This window comes from Loxodonta africana, chromosome 25 (genome assembly GCF_030014295.1).
Source record: "Loxodonta africana isolate mLoxAfr1 chromosome 25, mLoxAfr1.hap2, whole genome shotgun sequence".
NCBI classification, from domain to species: domain Eukaryota; kingdom Metazoa; phylum Chordata; class Mammalia; order Proboscidea; family Elephantidae; genus Loxodonta; species Loxodonta africana.
The window spans coordinates 62,480,765-62,507,249 of NC_087366.1; the positions used below are offsets into that span (position 1 = coordinate 62,480,765).

General features: G+C 44.9%; 1 protein-coding gene across 2 annotated transcripts in view; it reads left to right on the forward strand.

Moving 5' to 3' along the window:
- The window catches only part of PTPN14 (protein tyrosine phosphatase non-receptor type 14), a 228,198-nt gene that overhangs the window by 83,638 nt on the left and 118,075 nt on the right, over positions 1–26,485 (forward strand). The window contains exons 2-3 of one of the 2 annotated variants that reach the window (XM_003419865.4): positions 2,945–3,272; positions 18,417–18,586. In XM_003419865.4, the coding sequence (XP_003419913.1) occupies positions 3,099–3,272; positions 18,417–18,586 (344 nt within the window). In that variant the 5' untranslated portion in view covers positions 2,945–3,098. Of the gene's footprint in view, positions 1–2,307; positions 3,273–18,416; positions 18,587–26,485 lie in introns of those variants that run through there. The other variant, XM_064276911.1, reaches the window with a different exon arrangement.

Below are 26,485 nucleotides of genomic sequence, written 5' to 3' on the forward strand. Positions count from 1 at the left end.
TGACCAAAGGGTCAGCAGTTCACATCCGCCAGGAGCTCCTCGGAAACTCTATGGGGCAGTTCTACCCTGTCCTATAGGGTCGCTAGGAGTCGGAGTCAACTTGCCGGCACTGGGTTTTGGGTATGACATATTCAGTAAATAATGTACTTAAAAAAATTTTTATAAAAATAATGTAAGGCAGTTGTAAAATGTTAGAACAGTTTAGAAATACATAAAATAATAGAGTTCTGTATAAAATCACTGCCATGTAGCCTTGAGAAAACTCCTAATAATTTTGCTGAATTTACCTCCTTTCCTATTTGCTGTTGTGTGTATTTATTTATTATAAAAACTGGAATCATCAGTGTATATTGTTTTACAGTTTGAGTTTGAGTTCAGTTAACTATGTACAGGCAGTCCCTGGATTATGAATGAGCTGTGTCCCTAAGTGTGTATACGTGAAATTTGCACCTGTGTCACAACAGTTAGGCACAGTTGGTATCTAATGGCGGTCAGTCAAATGTTTGTCTCAGTATATGGTATATAACGTACCTTTCTATGCATAAGATACATTAAAGAAACACTTCCAGGTACACCAAAACATCTTTAACATAATAATACAGTGACAATAATAATGTGCGAGCAAAGTAGTGCCCATTTGTTATCGTGAACTGCTGTGTGTACCTCAAATTTTTAAAATAATAGGCTTTGCGGGGGGGGCGGGGGTTGGCTTGTAACTACGGGGACTGCCTGTATGGTGGATGGCTGTCACAGAAGGTGAGCCTGGGGAGTGTTTTTAAGAGCGCCTGAGGTAAATTTGCAGCACCAAGCCGGCTGCATTCTTTCAGGGGTGTTTAAGGTGAGACACACCCAAAATGTAAAGTGCCTGGCCCAGGATTAGAAACGTGGCTTGTGCCCACACAGCAGATGTTTTTCTCTGTTGGGGGCTCTCTGGCTGATGTAGGAATTGAATCCTGGCATCTGCTGTCCTGTGCTTCACCAAGTTGAGGGAATGTGTGTTTAGTAAACACTTGAGAGCTCTGTATTTGAATTCTGGTTCTGCCTTTTTTGAGGGGGGGGGTCCCTCCATATTCACTTCTGCAGATGTCAGGAAACCAGGTTGACCAACTGTGGAGGTAAACGTGATACTCTGCCAACCTGAGGTGATGTAGAATTGTTAACATATTCTCCCTAGCCACAGTCTCTAGCCTGTGTGTTTTAAGCCTTCGTAAAACGTCTACCTGTCACTCTGAGGAATGTGCCAAGGGCCTGCATCAAAGCCCGACTGTGGGAGTCTCGGGAGTGTTTTGCTGTGTTGTAGGGCCGTGCTCTGCCAACCCAGGAGGCCTGGGGTACTGGGAGGGAGTGGCATATAACTACTGAAGTCATTTCATTTATTAATTCAAGAATTTGTACAAGTAAGTCATTATTCACATCTGCCCATCTGAGCGTCTTGGGGCTCAGGGGTAGTTCCGTGTCAGCAGGTGGATGAAGGGTGTGAAGATGGGATGGGTCGACCTGACTTATGGGATGAAGTTAACAAAACAGCACCGTGAGCAAGAGATGGTCCTGTGAGGTTAATGGAGTGGAAAGTGGAACAGACTGGACATTCCAGACTTCTCTGAAAGACGCTGAAGGAGCCTTCCCGCAAGAGCATGGCTGGCCCTGTCCTGCCGCTGTTGTTATTGTTATTTTTTTTTCTTCTGCTTTCCATGGCAGTAATGTCACTGCTTCGTTTGGCAGGGCAGGAGGCTGTCAGTCAATCTTGTTATCAGTGAGTTAAATCGTCTGTCGTTAGGTGACGGGGCTTTTGCATCAAGCGTTTTATGAAGGGAACGAGATGATGCAGGGTGGCTCCCATGTCTGACTGTCTAAACATTTGCTGAAAAAGGGCCAGTGGTGGTTTTACATGCGTTAACAAATTCATATGTTAGAAAAATTTTAAGTGGAAAGGAGCTGACTAATGTGTATTTCTCCATTTAATATCCTCCATGCTAAAAAAACCCAGTGCCTCCATGTAAACGTTAATAAAAAACCAAAAAACCAAACCTGTAGCTCTTAACTACTATGCCACCAGGGCTTCCACGTTAATAGAAAAAAAAAAAAAAAAAGGACCAAACCCACTGCCGTCGAGTTGATTCCAACTCATAGAGACCCTATAGGGCAGAGTAGAACTGCCCGATAGAGTTTCCAAGTAGCACCTGGTGGATTCGAACTGCCGACCTCTTGGTTAGCAGCTGTAGCACTTAACCACTACGCCACCAGGGTTTCCAACGTTAATAATAAGTAAATTAAAAAAAAAAAAGTAATAAAAGGTTCATAAAACTAAAGACACGGTGTCTGATGAGTGAGGAGGGACAAGATGATATTTTAACTTCAGGTTCAGTGGGTTACTGGAGTCATTGAGCCTTGCTTTTTTCATCCATAAAATGGGGGTATAAGTTCCACCTCTCCCGCTTTGCTGGACGGTGAAACTCACGTGCATATTGGGAGGATGTTGGTTTGAGTTCTGTCTTTGCCGTTTACTCTGCGCTCCATTGGGTGAGCTCTTTATCTCGCTGCACCCTGGCTTCCCCAGCTGTACAGTGGATTTTATCATGTAACCTGTGTAGGAAGAAGTGTGTGGCTCTGCCCAGACACCTCGAGGCCGGAGCCTGCTGCTGCTCGAATCCAGATGTTCATCGTAGGGGCAGGGGACATGTGCTCGTGTGTGTGTTCATGTGTGTGCTCGTGTGTGTGCTCGTGTGCACTTGTGTGTGTGCTCATGTGTGCTCATGTGCACTCACGTGTGCACTCACGTGTGCACGTGTGTTCGTGTGCGCCCGTGTGTGTGCTTGTGTGTGTGTTCATGTGTGCGTGCATGTGTGTACTCGTGTGCTCGTGTGTGCTCATGTGTGGGACCTGTGCAGTACCACCTACAGCTTCCTGTCCTGCTAACACTGTGCCATTTACGTGCCGTTTGTAGCTGTGTCCCGGAGCGCCACACCGGGCATGGACACCTTTCTCCACTCCCGGAGGAGCACGGTCGGAGGTGGACTCACCCAGTCACGAAACTGCTGAGGACAGCTCAGGGGCGTGTGTGCCGAGAAGGGAAGGCGGCGTCTGCGGGCCACAGAGCCATGCCTTTCGGTCTGAAGCTCCGCCGGACACGGCGCTACAACGTTCTGAGCAAGAACTGCTTTGTCACCCGGATCCGCCTGCTGGACAGCAATGTCATCGAGTGCACACTGTCCGTGGAAAGCACGGGCCAGGAGTGTCTGGAGGCCGTGGCCCAGAGGCTGGAGCTGCGGGAGGTAAGTGTGAGTGTGAGTGAGTGTGTGTGGGTATGCAGTGTGGGGGAGGACTCGCTGAAGGAACTGGCCATCTGTCTCCTGGCACCTGCCACGTTTGTCAGCCCCAGAGCTGTGTTTATGAGATTCCTGCTATTCTTAGCACAGGCTGGAGCTTCTCGGTGGATCAGGAGACCTTCCCCGATGTGAGAAGGAAGGACACCACCACCGAGAGCTTGCAGGGGAGGTGCTTTCCAGCTGCCGGGGAGCTTTGGGGGAGAGGAGAGACTCTTCCCACCAGAGTCGTTTGCTGTGTTAGAACAGTCGATGAGCAGCTCCTGTGTGGGCATCTGGCTGCCTGTCGAGGATAAAACCCCCACAAACGGGATGGATGCAGCTGGGTTTTTTCATGTTTGTTTGTTTCTGTATTTTCCTCTTCAGAGAAAAAGCATATGAAGTGAGCGTGACCAGTGAGGCTTTTGGTGGGAGCTCGTGAGAGGGGGTTTTGCTCCTGAAGATTCTAGTGGCGTTTGCTTCTTTGTGCTGTTTGTGAGACTCCTTTTGGCTCTAGGCACACACAGGGCCGACCAGTTCCAACAATCACGTTATCACTCTTTAGAGAAGACTCTTCGGGCAGTCTGTCTTTTATAGCAAGCGACCCTTGCTTTTCCTAGTCTTACAGACACTCAGGAGGAGGGACTTGGCTGAGAAGTCCACACGTGCGTGTTTGCGTCTTGAGAGCCATGTGACATATCGGCTAGTGGGTGTGGTGGGACAGTTGATGGTTGCATATACTGACATGCCTGCAGGCCCCCGAGATCCAAGTCTTCCCAAGGGCAAGAAATGTGGTGTCCCAGTCTTAGGCCCTGGGCTGTCATAGGGACAAGTGACAGCTTGTTGTTGTTACATGCCTTTGAATTGGTTCTGACTCACAGTGACCCTGTGTACAACAGAACAAAACACTGCCCAGTCCTGTGCCATCCTCACAATCGTTGTGAAGTTTGAGCCCATCGTTGCAGCCACTGTGTCAGTCTGTCTTGTTGAGGGTTTTCCTCTCTTTGCTCACCCTCTACTTTACCAAGCATGATGTCCTCTAGGGAATGATCCCTCCTGACAACATGTTCAAAGTATGTGAGATGAAGCCTTGCCATCCTCGCTTCTAAGGAGCATTCTGCTGCACTTCTTCCAAGTGACAGCATCAGGGTGACAGTTGATCACATTGGGCCTACTTCCCCATCCTCATGCACCATCCTCCGTTCACTTGCAGAAAGGAGTGATGGTTAGAGAAGGTCCGTCTCTCTCTGTGGTGTCCTCCCCAGGCTGGCTGCTGTCCTCTAGGGGGTTGTTTAAATGGAACACTTCTTTCTCCCACTGTTCTCTGTGTTTATATTTTGGTTTCAGTGATCAAATCTTCCCTTGATGTTTATTTTCCTATTCTGGAGACTGTCCTGCCCCACAGATGTATGTAGTGTGATAGCTCACGCATGTAGAACACGGAGAATGTTCTCAACGGGCTTTCTAGTAGCCGTGTCTCCTTTGCTTCTAAGCAGCACATTACCCAGTTGCCATCCAGTTGCTTCCAACTCATGGCAACCCCATGTGTGTCAGAGTAGAGCTGTGCTCCAAAGGGTTTTCAGTGGCTGATTTTTGGGGAAGTAAATTGCAGGCACCTCTGGGTGAGCTTGAACCTCCAACCTTTCAGTTAGCAGCTGAGCGCATTAACTATCTGCATCACCCAGGGGTGGGCATGCGTGTTTAGACACACACACACCTGCATGTTTATATGGGCGTAAAGGAAAATCAGTACTGTGGATTGACTGGGCCGGAGACCGTTTATAAAAGCACGCAGTGCTTTTACTTTAGGGCACTTCACTAACTCAGGTTAGAGTGACTTGGGGGTGCTCTGGGAGCAGTGTAGCGTGTGATCAGCTAGTTACCAGCAACAGGCTTTGGAGTCTCACACATGGATTTAAATCGTGCTTCTGTTGCTCATTAGCTGGGGAACCATGGAAAAGTTACTGACCCTCTCTGGGTGCCAGGTTTCCCACCAGTGAAGTGGGAATAATCATACCTACCCCAGAGAGGTGTTATAAATATGAAGAGGTGCTGTTTAGAAAATCCTTAGTGTGGTGTGTAATAATTTCTAATAGTTCAAATTTGAAAGTCTTAGAAACAATTTAGTTTCTCATTAAGGAAAATATTGAGCAGCTGTGTTGTTCCAGGTACCGTTGCAGGACCTGGGGACACTACGATAGAAGAGGTATGGTTTTGTCTTCAGCACCACCTGCATGAGTAGGGGGTTTGACATTTAAATAAGGAATCGAGACAGAATGTGCTCCTGCTGAGCACTGTGGTCCTGGCGGGGGGACAGGGAGCCTCAGGGAACCGTCAACAGAGCCTTTACTCTTTGAACTGGGTTTTGAAGGAAATACTGGCGTTCAGGAGGGGAAAAGGGGGCAAGGGTACCCTCACCAGGCAGAGCTGGTTTTGCAAAGGTTCAGGAATGTAAAAGAGCAACTGGTCTTTATTGTGGGCTGAGAAGGCATCAATGCAAATCCCCGGGTAGAGCTAGAGTGTAAGGGGCAAGGGAGGGGTGTCTGGATGAAGCAGTGAAGTCCGGATTCTGCTGTCAAGGGTGTGTCCTGGTGTGATTGATTTTCTGGTGCTGTGATTTTTGTGATGAAGTTTGCCTTGAATGGTGACTTTATTTTGACATGCCCTAAGTGGGTGTGTCCACGTTCCGGCAAATCCCTTTCTTTTTGAATGTTATGCTTTCATTCCATGACAGATAGTATTGAGGGCATGAGTGGTCTTTTGTGAATCAGCTCTGTACATATCCCTGAATTAAAGGATCAGGTGTAGTAATCTAACACTTTGTTCTTCCTCTGCTCACACACACCTTCAGGAGGGTGCGGCCCCCACCACAAGCAGAGGTCTGGGGGTGGGCACAGGGTCTGCTCCGCTCACACTTTCACTTTGTGCTTAGGTTGTTTTTGCAAATGGAGCTGATGATATTTTACAGGAGGAAGTGAAAGTCAATCAAAAATGTAACAACACGTTTAATCGTTATGAAGGCTTGGAACACAGTTATGGTGGGTATTTGGCTTTGTTGTTAGAAGTAGTCTGTAGCCTAGGCGTATCCTGAAGAGGGAGCTTTTTATAATAGGGCATTATAATAGGCGGTATGGTGGATTTTTTTTTTTTTTCTCTAATTGTGCTTTAGGTGAAAGTTTACAGCTAGAGTTAGTTTCTCGTACAAAAATGTATACACATGTTGCTATATGACCCTGGCTGCTATCCCTATAATGCGATCACACATTCCTCCTTTCCACCCAGATTTCCTGTGTCTGTCCAACCAGCTCCTGTCCCTTTCTGCCTTCTCATCTTACCTCTGGACAGGAGATGCCCATTTAGTCTCATGTTTTTTTAGCTACTTCAACTACGAAGCACACTCTTCACTAGTATCATTTTATGTCTTACAGTCTAGTCCATTCTTTGTCTGAAGAGTTGGCTTCGGGAATGGTTTTAGTTCTGAGTTAACAGAGAGTCTGGGGGCCATGTCTTCTGGGGTTCCTCCAGTCTCAGACCATTAAGTCTGGTCTTTTTACTAGAATTTGGGTTCTGCACCCCAATTTTCTCCTGCTTCGTCAGGGACTTTCTGTTGTGTTCCCTGTCAGGGCAGTCAGTGGTGGTAGCCGGGCACCATCTAGTTCTTCTGGTCTCAGGCTGATGGAGTCTCTGCTTTATGTGGCTCTTTTTGTCTCTTGGGCTAATATTTTCCTTGTGTCTTTGGTGTTCTTCATTCTCCTTTGCTCCAGGTGGGCTGGGACCAATTGATGCATCTTAAATGGCCTCTCACTAGCTTTTAAGACCCCAGATGCAACTCACCAAAGTGGGATGCAGAACATTTTCTTAATAAACTTTGTTATGCAAATTGACCTAGATGTTCCCCGGAACCATGGTCCCAGACCCTGTCCCTGCTTCATTGTCCCTTGACGTGTTTGGTTGTGTTCAGAAAACTTGTTAGCTTTTGGTTTAGTCCAGTGGTGCTGTATTGTGTGTTGTCCTTCCCTTCACCCAAGATAATTCTTGTCTACTATCTAGTTAGTGACTTACCCTCTCCCTGGGAAACCCTGGTGGTGTAGTGGTTAAGAGCCACAGCTGCTAACCAAAAGATCAGCAGTTCAAATCCACCAGCTGCTCCTTGGAAACCCTATGGGGCAGTTCTACTCTGTCTTAGAGGGTTGCTATGAGTCGGAATCAACTCGACGGCCATGGGTGGGGTCTCCGTCCCCAGCGTGGTGGATTTTTGAGTGTAGCATCCAGCTTTGAATGCACTGGTGTGTCTCCTCTTTAAAATAGCATCAGAAGGGTCCAGGCATGGTTCATGTGGTCAGCGAATGCTGCTTGTGCACTTAAAATTAGACCCTGGGGACATAAAGCTGAATGTGATCGCCCCTGCTCCCGGTAACCCTGGAGTTCAGAGAATAGGACAAACCAGAAACAAAGCCCAGGGAAGAGCGGGCTGAAGTGCAGAAACAGGAAGGGGCTGGGAATTTTCCCAGCAGAGTTCAGTTTGCACTGATCTGTGTGCCTGTGTGGAGGGGCTTCGGGGCATGCTGGGAAGGCAGGCATGGGCCTGATTTTGAAGGGCTTGGTGTGTCTGGCTCGGAGTTTTAACTGGATCCTGTAGGACAGTGTTTCTTGAAATGTGTCGCAAAGAATAAAACAGTCACCGCCTTTCAATGGACCACGTGCTGTGCTGAGCACTTTCTATACTGTTAAAAAAAAAAATTAACCTCATTTAATTCACATAGCAGCTTTGTGAGGTGGCTGTTGTTAGCCCCATTTTACAGGTGGGAGGCCACCTCACAGGGTGACCTGCCTGTGGTCACTGGGTTGGCAAGGTGTGAGGCTGATTTGAACCCACAGAGCCTGAATCCAGGAGCCTGGTGGCACAGTGGTTAAGTACTCAGCTGCTAACCAAAAAAGGTCAGCAATTCAAACCCATCAGCCACTCCACAGGAGAAAGATGTAGCAGTCTGCTTCCATAAAGACTGCTGCCTTGGAAACCCTGTGGGGCTGTTCTACTCTGTCCTGTAGGATTGCTGTAAGTGGATTTAGGGTTTAGTCTGAATTCCTACTCTAGTTCACAGAGATGCCTAGTTGGGGGAAAGGTGCCGTGGTAAAGGCATTGGGATACACTGTCATAAGTTCTTGTAGTTTTTCTTTTAAATATGTTTAGCCTGTCTTTCATAATTATTTTAGCCCTCAATTAAGTAATCTTTTGAAATGTTTGGGGGAATAAAATACTGCCATGAGATGGAAAACACCCAAAGGATTTCAAGAAGTGTGACAGGTCTGCTTTGCATTTTAGGAAAGGAACCCAACAGGAGAACAGTAGGGGCACTGGATGGAGGAGGCAGGAGGGACAGAGAAGCCGCTGAGGTGGAATTAGCAACAGTCTGGCAAGAAGACGTGAAGTGAATTTTATAGGAAACAACTTTAAAAACTGTTTTAAAGTTCAGAAAAAAGATGGATGTGAATTTTTGGCCAGAGACCCTTGTAAGGAAGAGATTCAAGAGGCAGGAGAGCCCCAGAAAAGCCTAACGCTGACAGTGTAGTCAACAAAATATGCCGATCCGTGGCTTTAAAACCTTTTCCCCAATGAGACCTTCGGTGGCATTTCGATGGATAAAATGGAGCTGTTCTCTTTGCAGAGGGGGTGGGATGCCGGGGGTCCCGCTGCTCAAACAGTTTGAAAATCCCTGATCTAGGTTAGAAAAGAAATAGGTAAAATGATGCTGCCTTGTAAGAACTCTCGTATTTAAAAATAAGTACCTTAAATGATGGCTGAACAATGAGATCAACATTATCAGTGTAACTGAATTGTACGTGTGAGGAGTATTGAAATGGCGGATGGTTTGTTACACATATGTTTAACACAATTAGAAAACAAATAAAAAAACTACCTCAGAGGCAGCAGAGATGAGTGGTTAGGAACGTGAGCTTGGCGCAAACTGCCTGAAGTTGAGTCTTGGCTCTGGCTCTGACTGTGTGTGTGATCTCGGGTAGGGATTTAACTGCCTTATGCTGAGATTTTTTCATCTGTAAAACGGGGTGGTGATAGTAGCCACCTCCAGAGTGAAATGAGTACTTTCTGGAACGCTGAGACAGCATCGCGTGCCTGGCACGTGGTAACTGCCCAGTGTGGCGGTCTTCTCTCCAAGACACCGTCCAGGCCACCCAGACGCGGCACACACTCCCAGAGACTGGGACTCACGCCCTTTTATAAGTCTGCTTGTTCAATTTTTATATGGCTTTATTTATTTATTTTTTATTTATTAGAAACTGTGTTCCTATACTGAACCAAAATGGCCAAAGTCTTTCAATTCCTTGAACAGTTACTATTATTTTAAAATTACACTGTCCAGTAAACCAGGAGACTATTCACAGGACGGTGACACTGGAGAGTCCTGGGTGACGCAGATGGTTAAGCGCTGGATTTTTAACTGACAGGTTGGTGGTTGGAGCACACCCAGATGCACCTTGGAAGAAAGGCCTCGATACCTGCCATGAGGGAAGTTCTACTCTGAAACTCACGGGTTCTCTATGCGTCGGAATCAATTAGATGGCAGCTGGTGATATAGGGCAGCTGTGAGTCGGAATTGACTCGGTTTTGTTGTTGTTGTTTTTTGGTGGTAAGTGGTAGCCATATGTGGCTTTCGAGTACTGCAGTGTGGCCAGCGTGAGATATTTGATAAGTATAAAACACACGTCAGATTGTGAAAATTGAGTATGAAAAAAAAAGTTGAACATGTCTCACTGATCATTCTATATTGAGTACATGCTGAAAAGACAATATTTGAAATACATTGTTTTAAATAATATATACTTAATTTTACCTGATTTTGGGGGTATTTTTTTTTTTTAATGTAGCTATTAGAAAAGTTTAAATTAAATATGGTAACATTATATTTCCATTGTACAGTGTTGTTCCACAAAAGACAAGGAGGGCCATGTTAATAGCAATAATGAATGTATTTTAATAAAATGTAAGAATATGCTAGAATGATTTCCTTATATGAATAATCTTAAACCTACTTTTAGTTTAAAAACAAGTGGAAGAGAGAGAAATAATTTAACACAGTTACTTGAGACACTCTTCACAGCTAATCTCTGACCAACTTAGAGAACTGCTGTTTTATTGAGAAATCCAAGTCTCTGGGGAATGGTAAATTTGGTAACTCTTGGGCCTCTCCTATAGCTGGACTAAGGACCTAGAGTTTTAAAGGAGCCTAAAAAATCTTTCGGTAATAAGGATAATCATTTTATGTGATAGGCAGTTATCTTCTAATTTTGCCCCCTTTTCTTTTGCAGATTTGTATTTCCGTCTTTACTAAAAGCTGATTTACTAAAAACTATCAGTTACAGTAGAAATCTATTAGCTTTTCTGCATTTTGCTATTTTACTAATGATGAGAGACTATAAAGATACAGACTCTTAACCTGCATTTCATGACATCAACGCAAAGTTAATTTACATTAAGGATATTTTTGTGGTTTGATTTTATGCTCATCTTCTGGAAACCCTGGTGGCATAGTGGTTAAGAGTTTGGTTGCCAACCAAAAGGTTGGCAGTTTGAATCTACCAGGCGTTTCTTGGAAACCCTATGGGGCAGTTCTCCTGTGTCCAATAGGGTCACCATGAGTTGGAATCGACTCAACGGCAACGGGTTTTTTCCGGGTTCTGGTAGTTGGTAATTTACGTGTCATTATGGTAATATTTGATTAAATCAAATACCTCGTTCCCTGGCTGTCATGGATTGAATTATGCCCCCCCCCCCAAAAAAAATGGTTGTATCAGTTTGGCTGGGCCATGATTCCCAGAATTGTGTGACAGTCCTCCATTTTGTGACTGTAATTTTATGTTGAGAGGATTGGGGTGGGATTGTGACACCAGCCTTTCTCAAGTCACCTCCCTGATCCACCACCTTTTACTTCTCAAGATATAAAAGGAAAGGGAAGCAAGCAGAGAGTTGGAAACCTCATACCACCAAGAAAGCAGTGCTCGGAGCAGAGAGTGTCCTTTGGACCTGAGGTTCCTGCGCTGAGATGCTCCCAGACCAAGGGAAGATGGGTGCATCACAAGGACCTTCCTCCAGAGCCGACAGAGAGAAAGTCTTCCCCTGGAGCTGACACCCTGAAAGTGGACTTTTAGCCTACTTTACTATGAGGAAATAAATTTCTCTTTGTTAAAGCCATCCCCTGTGGTATGCAGATAGCAGTGCAATTTTGCTATATCTCGTAGTTGGCTTGGCCATATCCATCTACGTTTGTATTTGCAAAGAATTAAAATAATCAATGCTGATGAAGAATTGATTGAAGGAAGAGTGCTGGGGAGATACCTGGTCTTTGAATTTTGTGTTACTTTTTGTCTTTGTGGAAATTGGAATGTGACATCTTACTAGCTTAAGTCAGTCCTGTAAGGTAAATTGGCACCAGTGTCTCCATTTTCTAGGTATAGAGATTTTAGGTAAAATAATTCCCCAGTCTTAACTTGTAAGGCTTCATCTTTTTGTGTATTCTGAGTGAGCCATGCCGCCCCAGAAGAGAGGTTTTTCTTGGCTTTGAGATTTGCTTCTTGGTCTGCGTTCCCCTGCAGTTTCTTTTCCTGTACTTATATGAAGAAGTTGGGTAGGGAGATGAAGATGGTGCAGTTGTTAATCATAGATGTGTCAGTTATAGAAATCCCAGACCTACCCAGAGTTGAGGGTGATTGCACACAGGTGGTTTTTTTTTTTTTTTTAACAGTTATCCAGCTGATGTGTGGTGGTTTTTTTTCCAAAGCCTTTGGAGTGGAATTGCATGAAGTGCTGCTTCATAGTCTGCTTTTAGTCCTCCTTCTGAAGCATTTTCCATGCCTCAGTGAAACTTTTCATACTTGTAGGTAACTCCTGGATACTTACCGTGCAGCCATACCAACTCTCTGCTGCCTCATCTACAGCTGAAATACTGGGTAAGGCGGGCAACCTGTTACAACCTAAGGCAAGATATTTTCAGCTTTTTCTTCTGGATCGTTAGTGCTTCAGAATGCTGTAGATAGGATCCTGGGGTTAATTGCTAATAACTGCCAAGGCTGTTTCTGGAATCCTTGCCAATAGTTGGCATCAAAGCTATGGCACTGGTCACGAAACTGGAGAGACAAAACTCTCAAAATCCCTTTTCCTGTTAATGTGGCAAGATAGCACTACCTCTTCACAAATAAATGGATGAAGAAATCAAAACCACCCGAAACTATTTTTAAAGATGTTTATTCACTAGGATCCTCTCAAGATAGATCTCACTTCGATGCTAAAATACTCACACACAAATCTGCCAGCTGAAGAAACATCCAGATTTTTGAATGCGTGCATACATTTATGCTTCCTTTGTTAAAATACAAGATCCTAAACCAAATAAACCAGGAAACTACTCACAGGACGGTGACATTATGTAGCATGACTCTCCTTTCATTGTTCTGTAGTAGTGCGTGTTCAGGAATTAGTTCGGAGATGTGGCTCCACTCTCCCTGGGAACTGGCTCTTTGGTCGTCTTTTTATCATCCTTGCAGTAAACTCACTACAGGACTCATGGCACTAGAGCTCTGGGCTTTAGTTGTCTCTGGAAAACCAGAGAAATAAAAGGGGATTTGTACCTTGTCCAGAGGTATTGTGAGATTAGATGGACTTGGCTTCAGTTTGTTGCCTCAGACATAAACAAAGCAAATGTTTCAGGCACTTACTCAGGGAGTCCTTTTGGTCATGGTGGAGGTGGTTTCTGTTTGAAATCACCCACCACATTTTCCGCAGCCATGTGGCAATGTTTAGCAGTGAGGCTATGCTTCCAGAATTGAGCTGGAGTTTAAATTGGCAGCTCTGCCATGAGTGGGCCTGGTGTGGTCTCAGCCGAGTCTGAGGGGGTTAATCTGCCCGTGGGCGATTTGCAGGCGGTTGATTGGTGAGGGTGTTAGCTGAAGTGAGAGTTGAGGCTGTTTCCATTTCCTGTCAGGCACACGGAGACAAGGCAGGATGAATCTGTGCTGTGAACTGGAGGAGAGCAGGGTAAGAGCTTTGAGGCAGGTAGGTCTTCCTTCTCTAGTGAATATTCCAGAGCAGAGAGACAGCTAGCAGAAGAGAGAGAGAAGTAGGGTAGGAATGGAGAAGGTTACTTTGGGCAAAGCTTCAAAAAACAATGTGGGGAATCTCTGTATAAAGGAACTTTAATTTCTCCTGGATAAACAAGCACAAAACCCCCCCAAAACCAACCAAACGCGTTGCGGTAGAGTCGATTCCAACTCACAGCAACTCTGTAGGACAGAGGAGAACTGTGGCCACGGGTAGGTGTGACCTGTGTCCTCCAGGTTACCTACCTCCCCCAACTCTGCTGTCCACCGGAAAGGCCATTTCTCAGTAGTCATGTAATTCTCTCATAGGATAAGTTCATGGTGAGACACCCTGAAATGCTGTGTCCTCTGGGAAAGGTTGTAGTGCAGCAACAAAAGACTTTATGCCATAAGTTAGGTTTTTCCATTAGACGTCGTTTACTCTGGGTTTTAGACCTGTATGATATCAGTTATGGCTCAAGAGATTTCCCTTGTCCCTCGTCATCCTCCTTTTCATTGTGTGCACATGTCTGTACAGCTGTATGTTGGAGTGTTTGTGTGCACATTTGTAATGTGCGTGGGTGTGCGTGCACATGTGTTTGTGCGCACGTTTGTACATTTGTAGTGTGCGTGGGGGTGTGTGTGTGCGTGTGTGTGTATGTGCGCATGTTTGTGTGTGCATTTGTAACATCCTGGGTATGTGTGCATGGGTGCTCCATAGAAAATTTTTTTTTGAGGGGGGCATCAGATCTGGTTTAATGACCTGGATGGGTGGTAATGAGAAAAGAAAATTTAAAATACTAGCCTTAAATGCGTTGCTGTTGTTGTTGTTAGGTGCCGTTGAGTCGGTTCCGACTCATAGCAACCCTATGCACAACAGAACAAAACACTGCCTGGTCCTGCGCCATCCTTACAATCATTGTTATGCTTGAGCTCATTGTTGCAGCCACTGTGTCAATCCACCTTGTTGAGGGTCTTCCTCTTTTCCGCTGACCCTGTACTCTGCCAAGCATGATGTCCTTCTCCAGGGACTCATCCCTCCTGACAACATGTCCAAAGTATGTAAGACGCAGTCTTGCCATCCTTGCCTCTAAGGACCATTCTGGTTGTACTTCTTCTAAGACAGATTTGTTAATTCTTTCAGCAGTCCACGGTATATTCAATATTCTTCGCCAGCACCACAGTTCAAAGGTGTCAATTCTTCTCCGGTCTTCCTTATTCATTGTCCAGCTTTCACATGCATATGATGTGATTGAAAATACCATGGCTTCGGTCAGGCGCACCTTAGTCTTCAACATGACATCTCTGCTCTTCAACACTTTGAAGAGGTCCTTTGCAGCAGATTTACCCAATGCAATGTGTCTTTTGATTTCTTGACTGCTGCTTCCATGGCTGTTGATTGTGGATCCAAGTAAAATGAAATCCTTGACAACTTCAATCTTTTCTCTGTTTATCATGATGTTGCTCATTGGCCCAGTTGTGAGGATTTTTGTTTTCTTTATTTTGAGGTGTAATCCATACTGAAGGCTGTGGTCTTTGATCTTCATTAGTAAGTGCTTCAAGTCCTCTTCACTTTCAGCCAGCAAGGTTGTGTCATCTGTGTATTGCAGGTTGTTAATGAGTCTCCCTCCAATCCCGATGCCCCTTCTTCATATAGTCCAGCTTCTCCTATTATTTGCTCAGCATACAGATTGAATGGGTATGGTGAAAGAATACAACCCTGACGCACACCTTTCCTGACTTTAAACCAATCAGTGTCCCTTTGTTCTGTCCGAACAACTGCCTCTTGATCTATGTAAAGGTTCCTCATGAGCACAATTAAGTGTTCTGGAATTCCCATTCTTCACAGTGTTATCCATAGTTTGTTATGATCCCCACATGTCTGTCAGTTTGTCATACTGCGGCGGCTTGCGTGTTGCTGTGATGCTGGAAGCTATGCCACCAGTATTGAGATACCAGCAGGGTCACCCATGGAGGACAGGTTTCAGCTGAGCTTCTAGACTAAGACAGACTAGGAAGAGGGACCTGGCAGTCTACTTCTGAAAAGCATTAGCCAGTGAAAACCTTAAATGCATAGGAATAATAAAAATGTATTTTTTGGCAAATAAACTGTAGAATGCTTATGTAGACACTGTGGACCCTTTATAATTTCAGTGACACTAATTTGAATGAATGTTATAAATTGAATGAAGTATGGACAAAAAGAAAAGAATTCCCTTAAATGTCAAAACCACTTTTAGTGACAGATAATAAATCATGATTATCCTTTTGGCATTTGTGAAGGTTGCTGTCTCTGCACTCACGGTTATCGGAAGATTCTTTCCAGCTCTAATAATTATTTCATAGCACTGTACAGCTTATCCATATTACCTCGTTCTGTGCAAACTCTCTCTAAGCCATCCAAAGTACGGTGGAATACCCTTATACGGCTCGGTGTTCCATGAAGGAATTCAGTGTAACCTGGGACTGCCCTGGGCCCTTAGCAGACGAGTTTATTAAATTAAATACCCAGATTACCTCATTTTCTGGTTAGCCTAAACCTGCATCTTAGATCCCCTAGGATAGCATCAGAGTGACATTCCACTGTCCAGTAAACACCTGTAGTGAAATTCTCAAGAAAATATTAGGGCAAGTAGTGCTTTGTGATGATTCTTTTCCTCAGACCTTTTAGATTTTTTCATCATTTACAGGCCTTCTGCTCTCCTTTTCTCATTTATTTCTGGTCAAGCTCTGTTGTCTAATTTCCTGGTTCCTAGGGGTGCTGATGAAAATGATTCTTCAGGCTTGCCTGCTTTCGTTTCCCAGTGATGGTGATGATGACGGTAGTGGTGGTTTTTGATGTTGTTAGGTGTTGTTGAGTCAGTCCCAATGCATAGAGACCCTGTGTACAACAGAACAAAACACTGCCTAGTCTTGTGCCATCCTCACAACTGTTATGCTTGAGCCAATTGTTGCAGCCGCTGTCAGTCCATCTTACAGAGGGTCTTCCTCTTTCTTGATGACCTTCTACTTCACCAAGCATGATGTCCTCCAGGGGACTGGTTCCTCCTGATTACATGTCCAAAGTGCATGAGACGCAGCCTCGCCATCCTCGCTTCTAAGGAGCATTCTGGTTGTGCTTCCTCCAAGACAGATTTGTGTGTTCTTCTGACAGTCCACGGTATATTCAGTATTCTTCACCAGCATCACAATTCAAAGACGTCAATTCTTCCTCAGTCTTCCTTATTCATTGTACGCCTTTCACACGTGTATGAGAAGATTAAAAATACCATGGCTCGGGTCAGGTGCACCTTAGTCCTCAAAGTGTCATCTTTGCTTTGAACACTTTAAAGAGGTCTTTTGCAGCAGATTTGCCCAGTGCGATGTGTCATTTGAAAACCTGTGGACAGTGGTGATGGTCGCAATAGTAATAGGAGCAGCAGCAGCAGAAGTACCGTTTATGAAGTAGTGACCACGGGGCACGCATGTGATTTATGGACACTGTTTCATTTATACCCCTGACAGCTCTGTGGGTGATAGGTATTACCATCATTCCCATATTACAGATGGGAAAGCTTTGAGGGTCAGGGAAGCTTGGTAACTTGTACAAAATTCTTGAGCCAGAGAATGCAAAAGCTAAGAGGTGAAGTGACTCCAAAACCTGTTTTCTTTCTCCTTAGCCACTTACCCTTTCCATCACCTCCTTGATCACAGGGCAATGACTTGAATAGACTACTGAAGCTGGGGAGCAGACAACACGGTCAGACTTGACTCAAGCAAGTTTGTCTCAGTTGATAGAATTATGGCCTTGACTCTGCTTGTTGATACTTTGCAGCTTGAGAAATGCATAAGTTTCTGATGTGAACTTGCCCTGTGGAGCACTGTGGAGGAAAGCAGATCGAATCATTGCTCCCACTGGAAATAAATCCATTTAAAAATACATGTAAGGCACTTGGGTCTGTAGTCTATGTTGGCAAGGACACACCTAGTTTTCTAGCAAAGTCAGAGTCAGAGCTTGATAACGGATTTTGGTTGACTTGTGGCCGGAATTGACCTGTGGTAATGCTGAGCAGCAGCCAGCTGGAGTGGGAGTATCCACACCGGAATGTCTTTGGAAGTTAAACATTGTAATGAAAACGTCCTTTTGAAGGCAGATTTCCAGGTGTGTTGTAAACCATTCTAGGCTATAATTGAAATATAAAAGATTGCTTCAAATACAGATCTGTTTTTTGGTGCTTATTGTGCTAATCCTTAAATCCCATCATGAATTAATATAAAGATGGGATTGGAAGCATGAAAGTGCCTGTTTTAATCATTTAGCATGTTGTTCAAAACTAAACTGGTTGAGCCTTCAACTCTTGGTGAAAATTTCACTTTCATCTATCAAATCCCACCATAATCTTCCAAGAGCAGCCACCAGGGGTTCCTGGGAGCTGTGAAGAGTGCGTGCTCTCAAAGCTGGGGACCAGGGAGAGGCTTGCAGCAGTTCATGACTGATAAAAGTGGTAGGGTGGGATGCTTTTTAAGGTGCTTCGTTCATGTTCAGAAAGAGCGAATGCATTTTCTGTTAAAATCTGGTCCTGTGTGGAACCATTCTGCTGCCCGGAAGCCTTCAGCTGGAGAAGGTTTGGTCTGTAGGAGTTGAGTCATGAGTTAACTTTGTAGCAGGTGCAGGAACTAGCCTTTGCCAGCATGTTCCATGTGAGATCTTGGGCATTGAGAAGGCACATGGGAAAGTCAGCCTTCAGATCTTAGAAAAAGTCAACACACCCCTACCCTGCACACCCGCCTACCCAACATAGGTGCTATTTTTACCCTTGGATTCCAAGTATGTATACAAACAGCAGCCATGGGTAGGAGTGCAGGTTACTGTATCGTGTGGATATACTTTCATTTAATTTGTCCCTAAGTTACAAAGTAAATGCCAGATTCTTGTGCCTGGGCTGGGGAACCAAAGTTGACATAGGGCGCTAAAGTTGTTTTCTGCGTGGTCTTGGGGTGCGCCCTGTAAGCAGTGAACTGATGCTGTTTTGCCCTTTTATCTAGACGCACTACTTTGGCCTCTGGTATCTCAGCAAGAGCCAGCAGGCACGGTGGGTGGAGCTGGAGAAACCTCTGAAGAAGCATCTGGACAAATTCGCTAATGAGCCTCTGCTTTTCTTCGGAGTCATGTTCTATGTGCCCAATGTGTCCTGGCTGCAGCAAGAGGCCACAAGGTAGGTGGATTTTCCCCTGTGTTCCATGTAAGGGTGTGGGCTAACTGGGGCTTCAGGTAAAGTAGATGAGCTGGTTGATTTAGGGCTTGTGTGTGTAGGAGGAGGGTAGGGTACTTGGGAATTATTTAACAGTTGCTTTGTAGTTTTGTTTTTTTTTTTTTGTAGCTTTGGAACCCTGATGGCACGGTGGTTAAGAGCTTGGCTGCTAACCAAAAGGTCGGCAGTTTGAATCCACCAGCTGCTCCTTGGACACCCTATGGGGCAATTCTACTGTGTCCTGTGGCGTTGCTATAAGTCAGAATCGACTTGAGGACAACGGGTTTGGTTTTTTGGTTTTCTAGCTTTAGAAGTTTTGTTTGAATCGGTTAGGTACCTCCAGTGGTTCTCTGAAATGTTGGTAAAGTAATCTTGAGCCAGGTAGAATTTTGGGTGTAGCAGCAAAGAAGTGTTAATTAGAGATTGTGGGTAAAAAAAAAAAGAAAGAAAAACCAAACCCGTTGCCCTCAAGTCGATTCCAACTCATAGCGACCCTGTAGGAGAGAGTAGAACTGCCTCATAGGGTTTCCAGGGAGCGGCTGGTGGATTTGAACTGCCGACCTTTTGGATAATTGCCAAGCTCCTAACCACTGGTGAGTAAAACAGATATACTAAAATTTCATAAAAAATTAACTGCCAAATGCTGTCTTGTCTGCTCCTCCTCCTGAAACATCCACAAAGAAGATGTACCGTCTGACTTTGGATTTGAGGATGGGGTGGTAACTAGAGATAGGACTGGAGTCGAGGGGATAGATGTTGAGAGGCAAGAGCTTTGTCTGGCTCAGGTGGACAAGAGGCAGCAGGGAGCCGTGGACCACACAGAGGAGACCCAGGTGCTGCTGCTGCTCACTGGCTGCTTCACCTTGAGGAGATCACCTGCTGTGTTCAGAATGATAGCTCCCCCCTCAGCTGTAAAGTGAGGGGTTTGTATAAGTTGCTGAAGTTCTGACAGTCCGCGATTCTATTCATGAAGCAAGAGCATTTTTGTTGGTGTCAGTTCAGTTCATTTATCAGTAGGCCTTTTCCGTTAGAATACCTGAAGAGTCTCCTCATCCCGTGGGATATTTCCCAGAGCAGAGGGAGTTGCACAAGCCCTCCACTTTCCACCTTTTCCTCATGTCGTAGCATTCAGAGTGCTTGGGGAGCTGGTGGTGACATGCTTTGAAGAAGGAGTAGCAGCCTACAGGATTCTTACCTGTATAGTTTTTCAGATTTTAAATTTCTGAAATAAGCACGCGCTTGAAAATTTTACATGTTTCAAGTGAGTTTTTTTTTTTTAATCAAAAGCTGATATCAAGTAGATGTGTCTGCAAACAGAAGCCATGAGGTTGCTCACAGTCTGACCCAGAGAGCCTAGGTGTTTAGTCTTCTGCGTGACCTTCATTTGAAGCACTTGGCTGTATACTGTCTTGCAAGTTATTCCTTTTATGTAGTTCCTTCCTCTACCAGACATTATTAACTTCTCAAAATGGGACAAGTTCTGCTGGGTTTGGAATCCTCCTGGAGTACTTTACACAGTGCTAGGAATACAGCAGTGGGTTAAGAAATACTTGCTGACTTTTGGCTCTCGGATCGTTAAATGCAAAGCAATCAATGACAAGGGTGGAACCCAGACTATAAATTAGTGCCTATTAGAAAAAGTTCAGCCTGTAGGAGAAATGAAGGGTTATTTCAGACAGACTTATTAGAAAAGATACCCAGAAGGAGCTGGGACTTTAAAATAAACGTGAATTTTTAAAAGCAAGAAGCAATTTTAATTGGAAGTTTTTTTGTTTGTTTTTAATCTACATGTAACTAATTACCCTCCACCAACAAAAATTTCCTCAGAAAACTTAGTGGTTGAAGTGGAAGGACAAGTCCAGATCTCTGAGGCAGACTTTTTCCGAGCTGGAGTATGTGTCTGACTTTGGACACATCATTTATTTTAGGAAGCTCATTGTCAAAGTATACATATACCGTTGTAGTGGAACAGTATGAGACCTGGAAGCCTGTGCCAGACAGACTTAACTCTGCGAGATCTGTTGTGGAGGGACAGCTGTTGAGATGGTGAGGGACTTAGAAATGGTGCTTTGTAAAAGTTAAAGATTGTTTAAGCTTAGAAAAATGAAGACTTGCAAAGACGCAGTAGCTGCCTTCAGAAATGTGAAGTCACTTGCGGGAGGAAGAATACTGTATTAGCGTTGGAGCACAAACTTAGGGCCAATGTTAAGTTCAAGGAATTCAAGGAATTAAGAGACTGGGACTTTGGCTCAACACAACACAGTTTCTAATAATTAAAGCCATGTAAAACATGGAGTAAGCATACTTACAAAAGGGTGAGTGTCCCAGTCTCTGAAAGCATTCCAGTGTACCCTGGATAGCCTTATGGCGTCTCGTAGAGGAGGCCGCCATGTTAGGTAGGAGGCTGGACTAGATCAAGGGTTCTCAGACCGTGGCCTGCTGTATCATAATTAGCTGGAACGTTTATTATAAATAATGGATTCTGGGACTGTACCCAGAATCTGAACTGGAATCTCTAGTGCTGGAGCTCTAGAGGAAGGATTCATTGTTTAAAATAAACAGACATCATTCTGCAGGTGGTTCTGATGTTCACCCGGGCGTGGGAATAAATGAATTAGCCTCTAAAACCCTTCACAATTTCAGATTTTTACAGGCAAGTAAACTTAAAGCTGTGTTATTTGGCTGTCAGTATTTGCATTTGTAAGCTAAAACAATAAGTATTTAAATCTTACAAATTGAGGTATTGAGTAAAAATTTATGCTGGCAGTAGTTTTTGGGGATGTGGGCTAGGAAGAACTTTTTTCCTTTTTTTTTATTTGAATTTCTTTCTGGTCAGGTAGCCTGGTTCATTTAAGATGAAGTTTCAAGAGGAGGGGAAGAAGCATGTAAACTTAAACATTGGAACTAAACTGTGTAGGTTTCAGGTATAACCTCTTTTTGAAAACCAGTGTTTAAAGTAAAGAGCTGAGTTGGAATGAGAAGTTAGGGTTTCTTTTTCAGCATTGCAGGGTTTTTTTGTTGCCCACCCCCACCCCTCAAGCTGGAATGTGCCAGGGGTATCAGAGCAAGTCAGAGATAAAAGCTGGGGAGACAGGGAAATGAGAGGGCCACCAGCAACAGTTCCAGGTGTGAGTCAGTGCAACATACATGCCAGGAGCTGTAGGCATGCAGACTACAGAAGAGACTGGTTTGGATAAAATAACATTTTAAAATGCTCAAGCTTTCTGGGTTTGGTGTTAGACAGGTAGAGGAGCTGGAGTCAAAGTGAAGAACGCCACCAGCTGTCAACCGGAGCCTTTGGGAATCAGCCTTCCAGGGAGGCTTGAGCAGCATCTGGGGTTCCAACTGAATACTGAAACTGCCTACTGGGCAGAGCAGCCAAGGAGAAGCAGCGGTGGTGGGGCAGGATTCCAGAGGAACGTCTCACAGAAGGCTCAAACAAGGTTCACTAGGAGCCAGGTAGTGACTGGTGTCATCCTGCAGCTTTTAGCTACCAGGCATCTCAGGTGAAGATGGGCTTTGGCCTCTGAAAGCACCTCGGATCTGCAGAGCACCTGACACAAAACAGCCTCTGGGATGCCCTGCAGAGTAAGATGTTTGCATAGATTAGAAATAGAAATCTGTCTTTCATTTGTGGGCATTCTTTTGGAGGAGGCAACCATTCAGCCATCTGTGCTTGAAAAATAAGCCTTTGTCTGGAGCCAACCGAACTTGTTTTCCCCAACACAGATTTGCAGTGGTTTGGCTACTTCACCTGGAGACTAAGCAGGTTCTATAGCATTAGTCATGAGCAGCCATTTCTTTGCTTGAGTAAGGACTGAGAATCTAGAATTAATACTTTGTTGTTTTTTTTTTGGTGAATCCCCATATATCAGGACTCATAGGAATTTAGAAGGCATTGATTTCATTTCTTGCTGCCAGACAAGCCTACCCATGAAAACTTGCAAGTTACTAGAATGTTCTGAACAACACAACAAGAATTTGATAATGAAGTTGATTGCAAACTTTTAATAAGGTAATTGACTTTAATAAAGTTATCAAGTCTAGATTTTTTTTAATTAGAAAATTGGCATGTAGTACTTTTTTGGACGTTAATTTGGACATGCTGTATCAAATCTGCTGGATATGACTGTTAAGGAACAAATCCCTTCATAAGGGAGGGAAGCCTGCCAAGATGCTATGGCTAGTTTGGAAAAGAAAAGGAAAATCCAGGCCCTCCTGTTAGGTGATAATTGAATGAGAAGACAGAAGATTTCAAAAGGAGAACCCACAGAGTACAAATAAAAGGGGAAAAGTCCCTTGATATCATGACAAAAGTGTGAAAAAAGTGGTGAAAAGAAGGCAACGATAGTAGACAGATGGAAGATGAGTCATGAAACCATAGGAGTTGAAGCGGCTGAGAACCACTGAGCTTTGCCAGGCCATCTCCAAATGTGCAATAGATGACCTCGAGCTTTGAAAATGCTCCTTCCCCCCTCGGTTATAATGACTCAGGGATGGGACCACCATCGTGTTTTCCATTTGCTTTGCTTCTCATGTTTCATTACGCCTTCTTTCTCTTCCACGGAGGGACTCTTCCTAGCAGTTCATCTTCCCCCGTGACGTGCTCTTGACTGGAAAGAAAGAGTTTTGTAATGTGTTTTAATGATTTGCATAGCAACGGGCACACTGTAAACACATGGCTTTCCGATTTTTCTGGGCACAGAAACAGAAAAGAGGGTTTGTGAGAGGTGGAGAAATGCTTTGTTACACAGAAGGATATTTAATAATAGCAAGGGAAAGCCAGAAGACTGCTGGCCAGGACACTGCTTTTAGCTTAGATCTGGGGTTTTTCCAAATCTTTAAGCGAGGAAGTCCCACTTTAGGTTCCTGCTCCCCCCGCCCCGCCCCCAGTTCCAAGGAGAAAACTTATAATAGAAAAAATAATTTTTCAAGAGTGAATTTGGGCTTCAAAGCTGGAGTTGCTGAGTGCGTGCTTAGTTTTTTCAATTTTTAATTCTGGGACATTTTTATTTTCACCCAAACGTGTTTGTCTTTGCATTAGTCCCTGTTGCCTGGTATCTTTCCACAGTGCACAGGAGCTTCCTGTTGGCCTAATGAGGTCGGATAACATTTTCCCCATTCCTGGTGCCCCTTTGTAGTATGGTAGGTCGGGTGGGGCTGTCTGTCCTGCCCGCATCTGTTCTGCCCAGGAAACCCTTAGCAGGCTGTGATGCCGTGGGAGGTAGCCTGGATCCCTGGGCCTTGTTCTGATGCCCTGACCAGGGGCGCCGCCTCTGCTTTCAGCCTGGCCCTCCTGTGTCTGCCCTTTTCTGCTGCTGTGGGCCCCCAGCTTGTAGGATCGCTGTTTTTCTGTATGAGGCAAATTCCCAGTCCAATGCACAGTAGACCTGCGTAGCAGTTATTACCAGAGGGATTTAACAAACATTTAACCTTGTGTGGAGGAGCGTTCTTCACTATTGAATGTGGTTCTTGATCAGGAAGAGCTTATAGCTTCCAACCAACCCAGAATTCTGTAAATGCCCACGTTTAAAACTGCCCTGCTGGGCACCATAAAGAGGGTAAGTGCATTTTTTGTGAAAGCCAGTGACAAGGCATTAAAAAAAAAAGTTGTCATCGCATAGACTCTGATCCATGGTGACCCCATGTATGTCACATGGTAGAACTGTGTTCATAGGATTTTCAGTGGCCGATTTTTTGGGAGTTAGATCACCAAACCTTTCTTCCGAGGCACGTCTGGGTTAACTTGAACCTCCACCCTTTTGATTAACAGCTAAGCCCATTAACTGTTTGCACCACTCAGGGACTGCAACAAAGGAATTAGGTGGTTACGTTTTTAGACAATAACGGGGCCGCTTTCTCCCAGTTAAACCTTGGGGCCTGTGGCGTGTTGATGGTAAAGCCAGCTTAGAACGAGCTGCATCTGTTGCTGTCGAATTGATTTGGACTCATAGCAACCCTATAGGGTAGGGCAGAACTGCCCCACAGGGTTTCCTAGACTAATCTTTATGGTCAGAGCCCTGGTGGCATGGTGGTTAAGAGCTCCGCTGCTAACCAGAAGGTCAGCAATTTGAATCCACCAGCTGCTCCTTGGAAAGCCAATGGGGCAGTTCTACTCTGTCTGTCCTATAGGGTCACTATTAGTTGGAATTGGCTCGATGGCATTAAGTTTGGTTTTTGGTAATCTCTATGGAAGCAGATCACCAGGTCTTTTTTTCCGAGGAGCGGCTGGTGGATTCAAACTGTCAGTGTTTAGGTTAGCAGTTGAGCACTTAACCACTGCACCACCAGGGCTCCTTCAGGTGAAGCCTACATCCCCAAAAAGGCCGAGCGGTGTTCTGTTTTGTTTTTTAAACGTGGTTTCAGGATGTAGTTCCAGTGACCCTACAAAAGCTTTCCCCACCTTTCCTTTCTTGTAAATCCCAATGCTCTCCCCGCTTGTTAGGTTGTCAGTAGCCTTCTAGCCCATTGTGACTCAGGCATCCCAGTTGCCTCTGTGCGGCTGTAAACAAGTCCGTGTCCAACCCGTGTTTAAAGTGTCTCCTTTAAAAGCGCTAATTATGGCAGCGTTTCCATTTCCTTTTACAACACCCTTTATTTTGTTCCTCCGGTTCTTTTATTTTTGAAATGTCATTTTAATGGGTATTTAAAGTTTGCCTGTGGGTCGGGAAGTAGGGGGTTCCTTCCAGCCAGATTTAAGATGCAGCATGGATTCCTGGGGATAAATAATTTGCTGAGAATGGCAGGTCCTCCTCCTGGCTGCTCCAGCGGGTGAATGGGAACTTCTTTGCTCCGTGTTGACTGTCGAGAGCCCCTGTTGTTGCTGCCAGATATTTTAAGATGCTGCTGATACTGGAATCGAATCTCAGACAGTGCTCTGGGCAGCTAATGTGAGGGTACGTGAGGGGGAGATGGCCATCTGTAACAAACAGCAGCTTTGAGGGGAAGAAGAATTGTCTCCTCAAAAAGAGGTTAACTGGCTAAAAAGTTAGTGGCCATTTGCATTTTTTTTTCCATTTCAACCGTTACTAAGCAAGCACCTATTCTATACTAGACATTTTTCTAGTCAGCGGGGACGTAAGAATAAATGCACAGATCTCAGCATTCTCCCCTAACCCCCCACTCCCACACACACCAAAGTGCTGGGTCTTTAAGCAGTTTTACCCCGTTTCCGTGTATTTGATTTGAGATTTGAGTTTGTCCTTCAAGCGTAGATTGCTGACTGTGTTTACTTTCCAGAGCCCTGGCAGCACAGTGGTTAAGAGTTACGTCTGCTAACCAAAAGGCCGGCAGTTGGAATTCACCAGCAGCTCCTTGGAAACCCTATGGGGCAGTTCCACTCAGTCCTATATGGTCACTACGAGTCTGAATGGACTCGATGGCAATAGGTTTCTTTTGTTCTGTTTTTTTAATTTCCAGATGAAGGTGCTCTCACTGCTTTGGTGAGACCTCAGGAGCCTTGCAGGTATTTCCCAGGACTGGGGTCAGGTTCATGGGCAGATGACCTGTACAGTCGTCCCACCCTTAGGGGGTCCCGTGCTTGGTTTAATTCTCTGCTGTTACCGTTTTGAAATTCTTAATTTAACAAGACCCAGTAGACCCTGACGCACGGCAGCCTAGTGTGTGTCAGAGCAGAGTTGTGCTCCAGCGGGTTTTCAGTGGCTGATTTTGGGGAAGTAGATTGGCAGGCCTTTCTTCCACGGTAACTTTGGGTAGGCCCGAACCTCCAACGTTTTGGTCAGCAGCTGAGCGTGTTAACCGATTACACCACCTAGGGACTCCTTTTGAACAAGGACTAGGCATTTTGACTTTGCACTGAGTCCTGCAAATTAAGTAGCTGGTCCTGCCCAGGACAACCTCCTG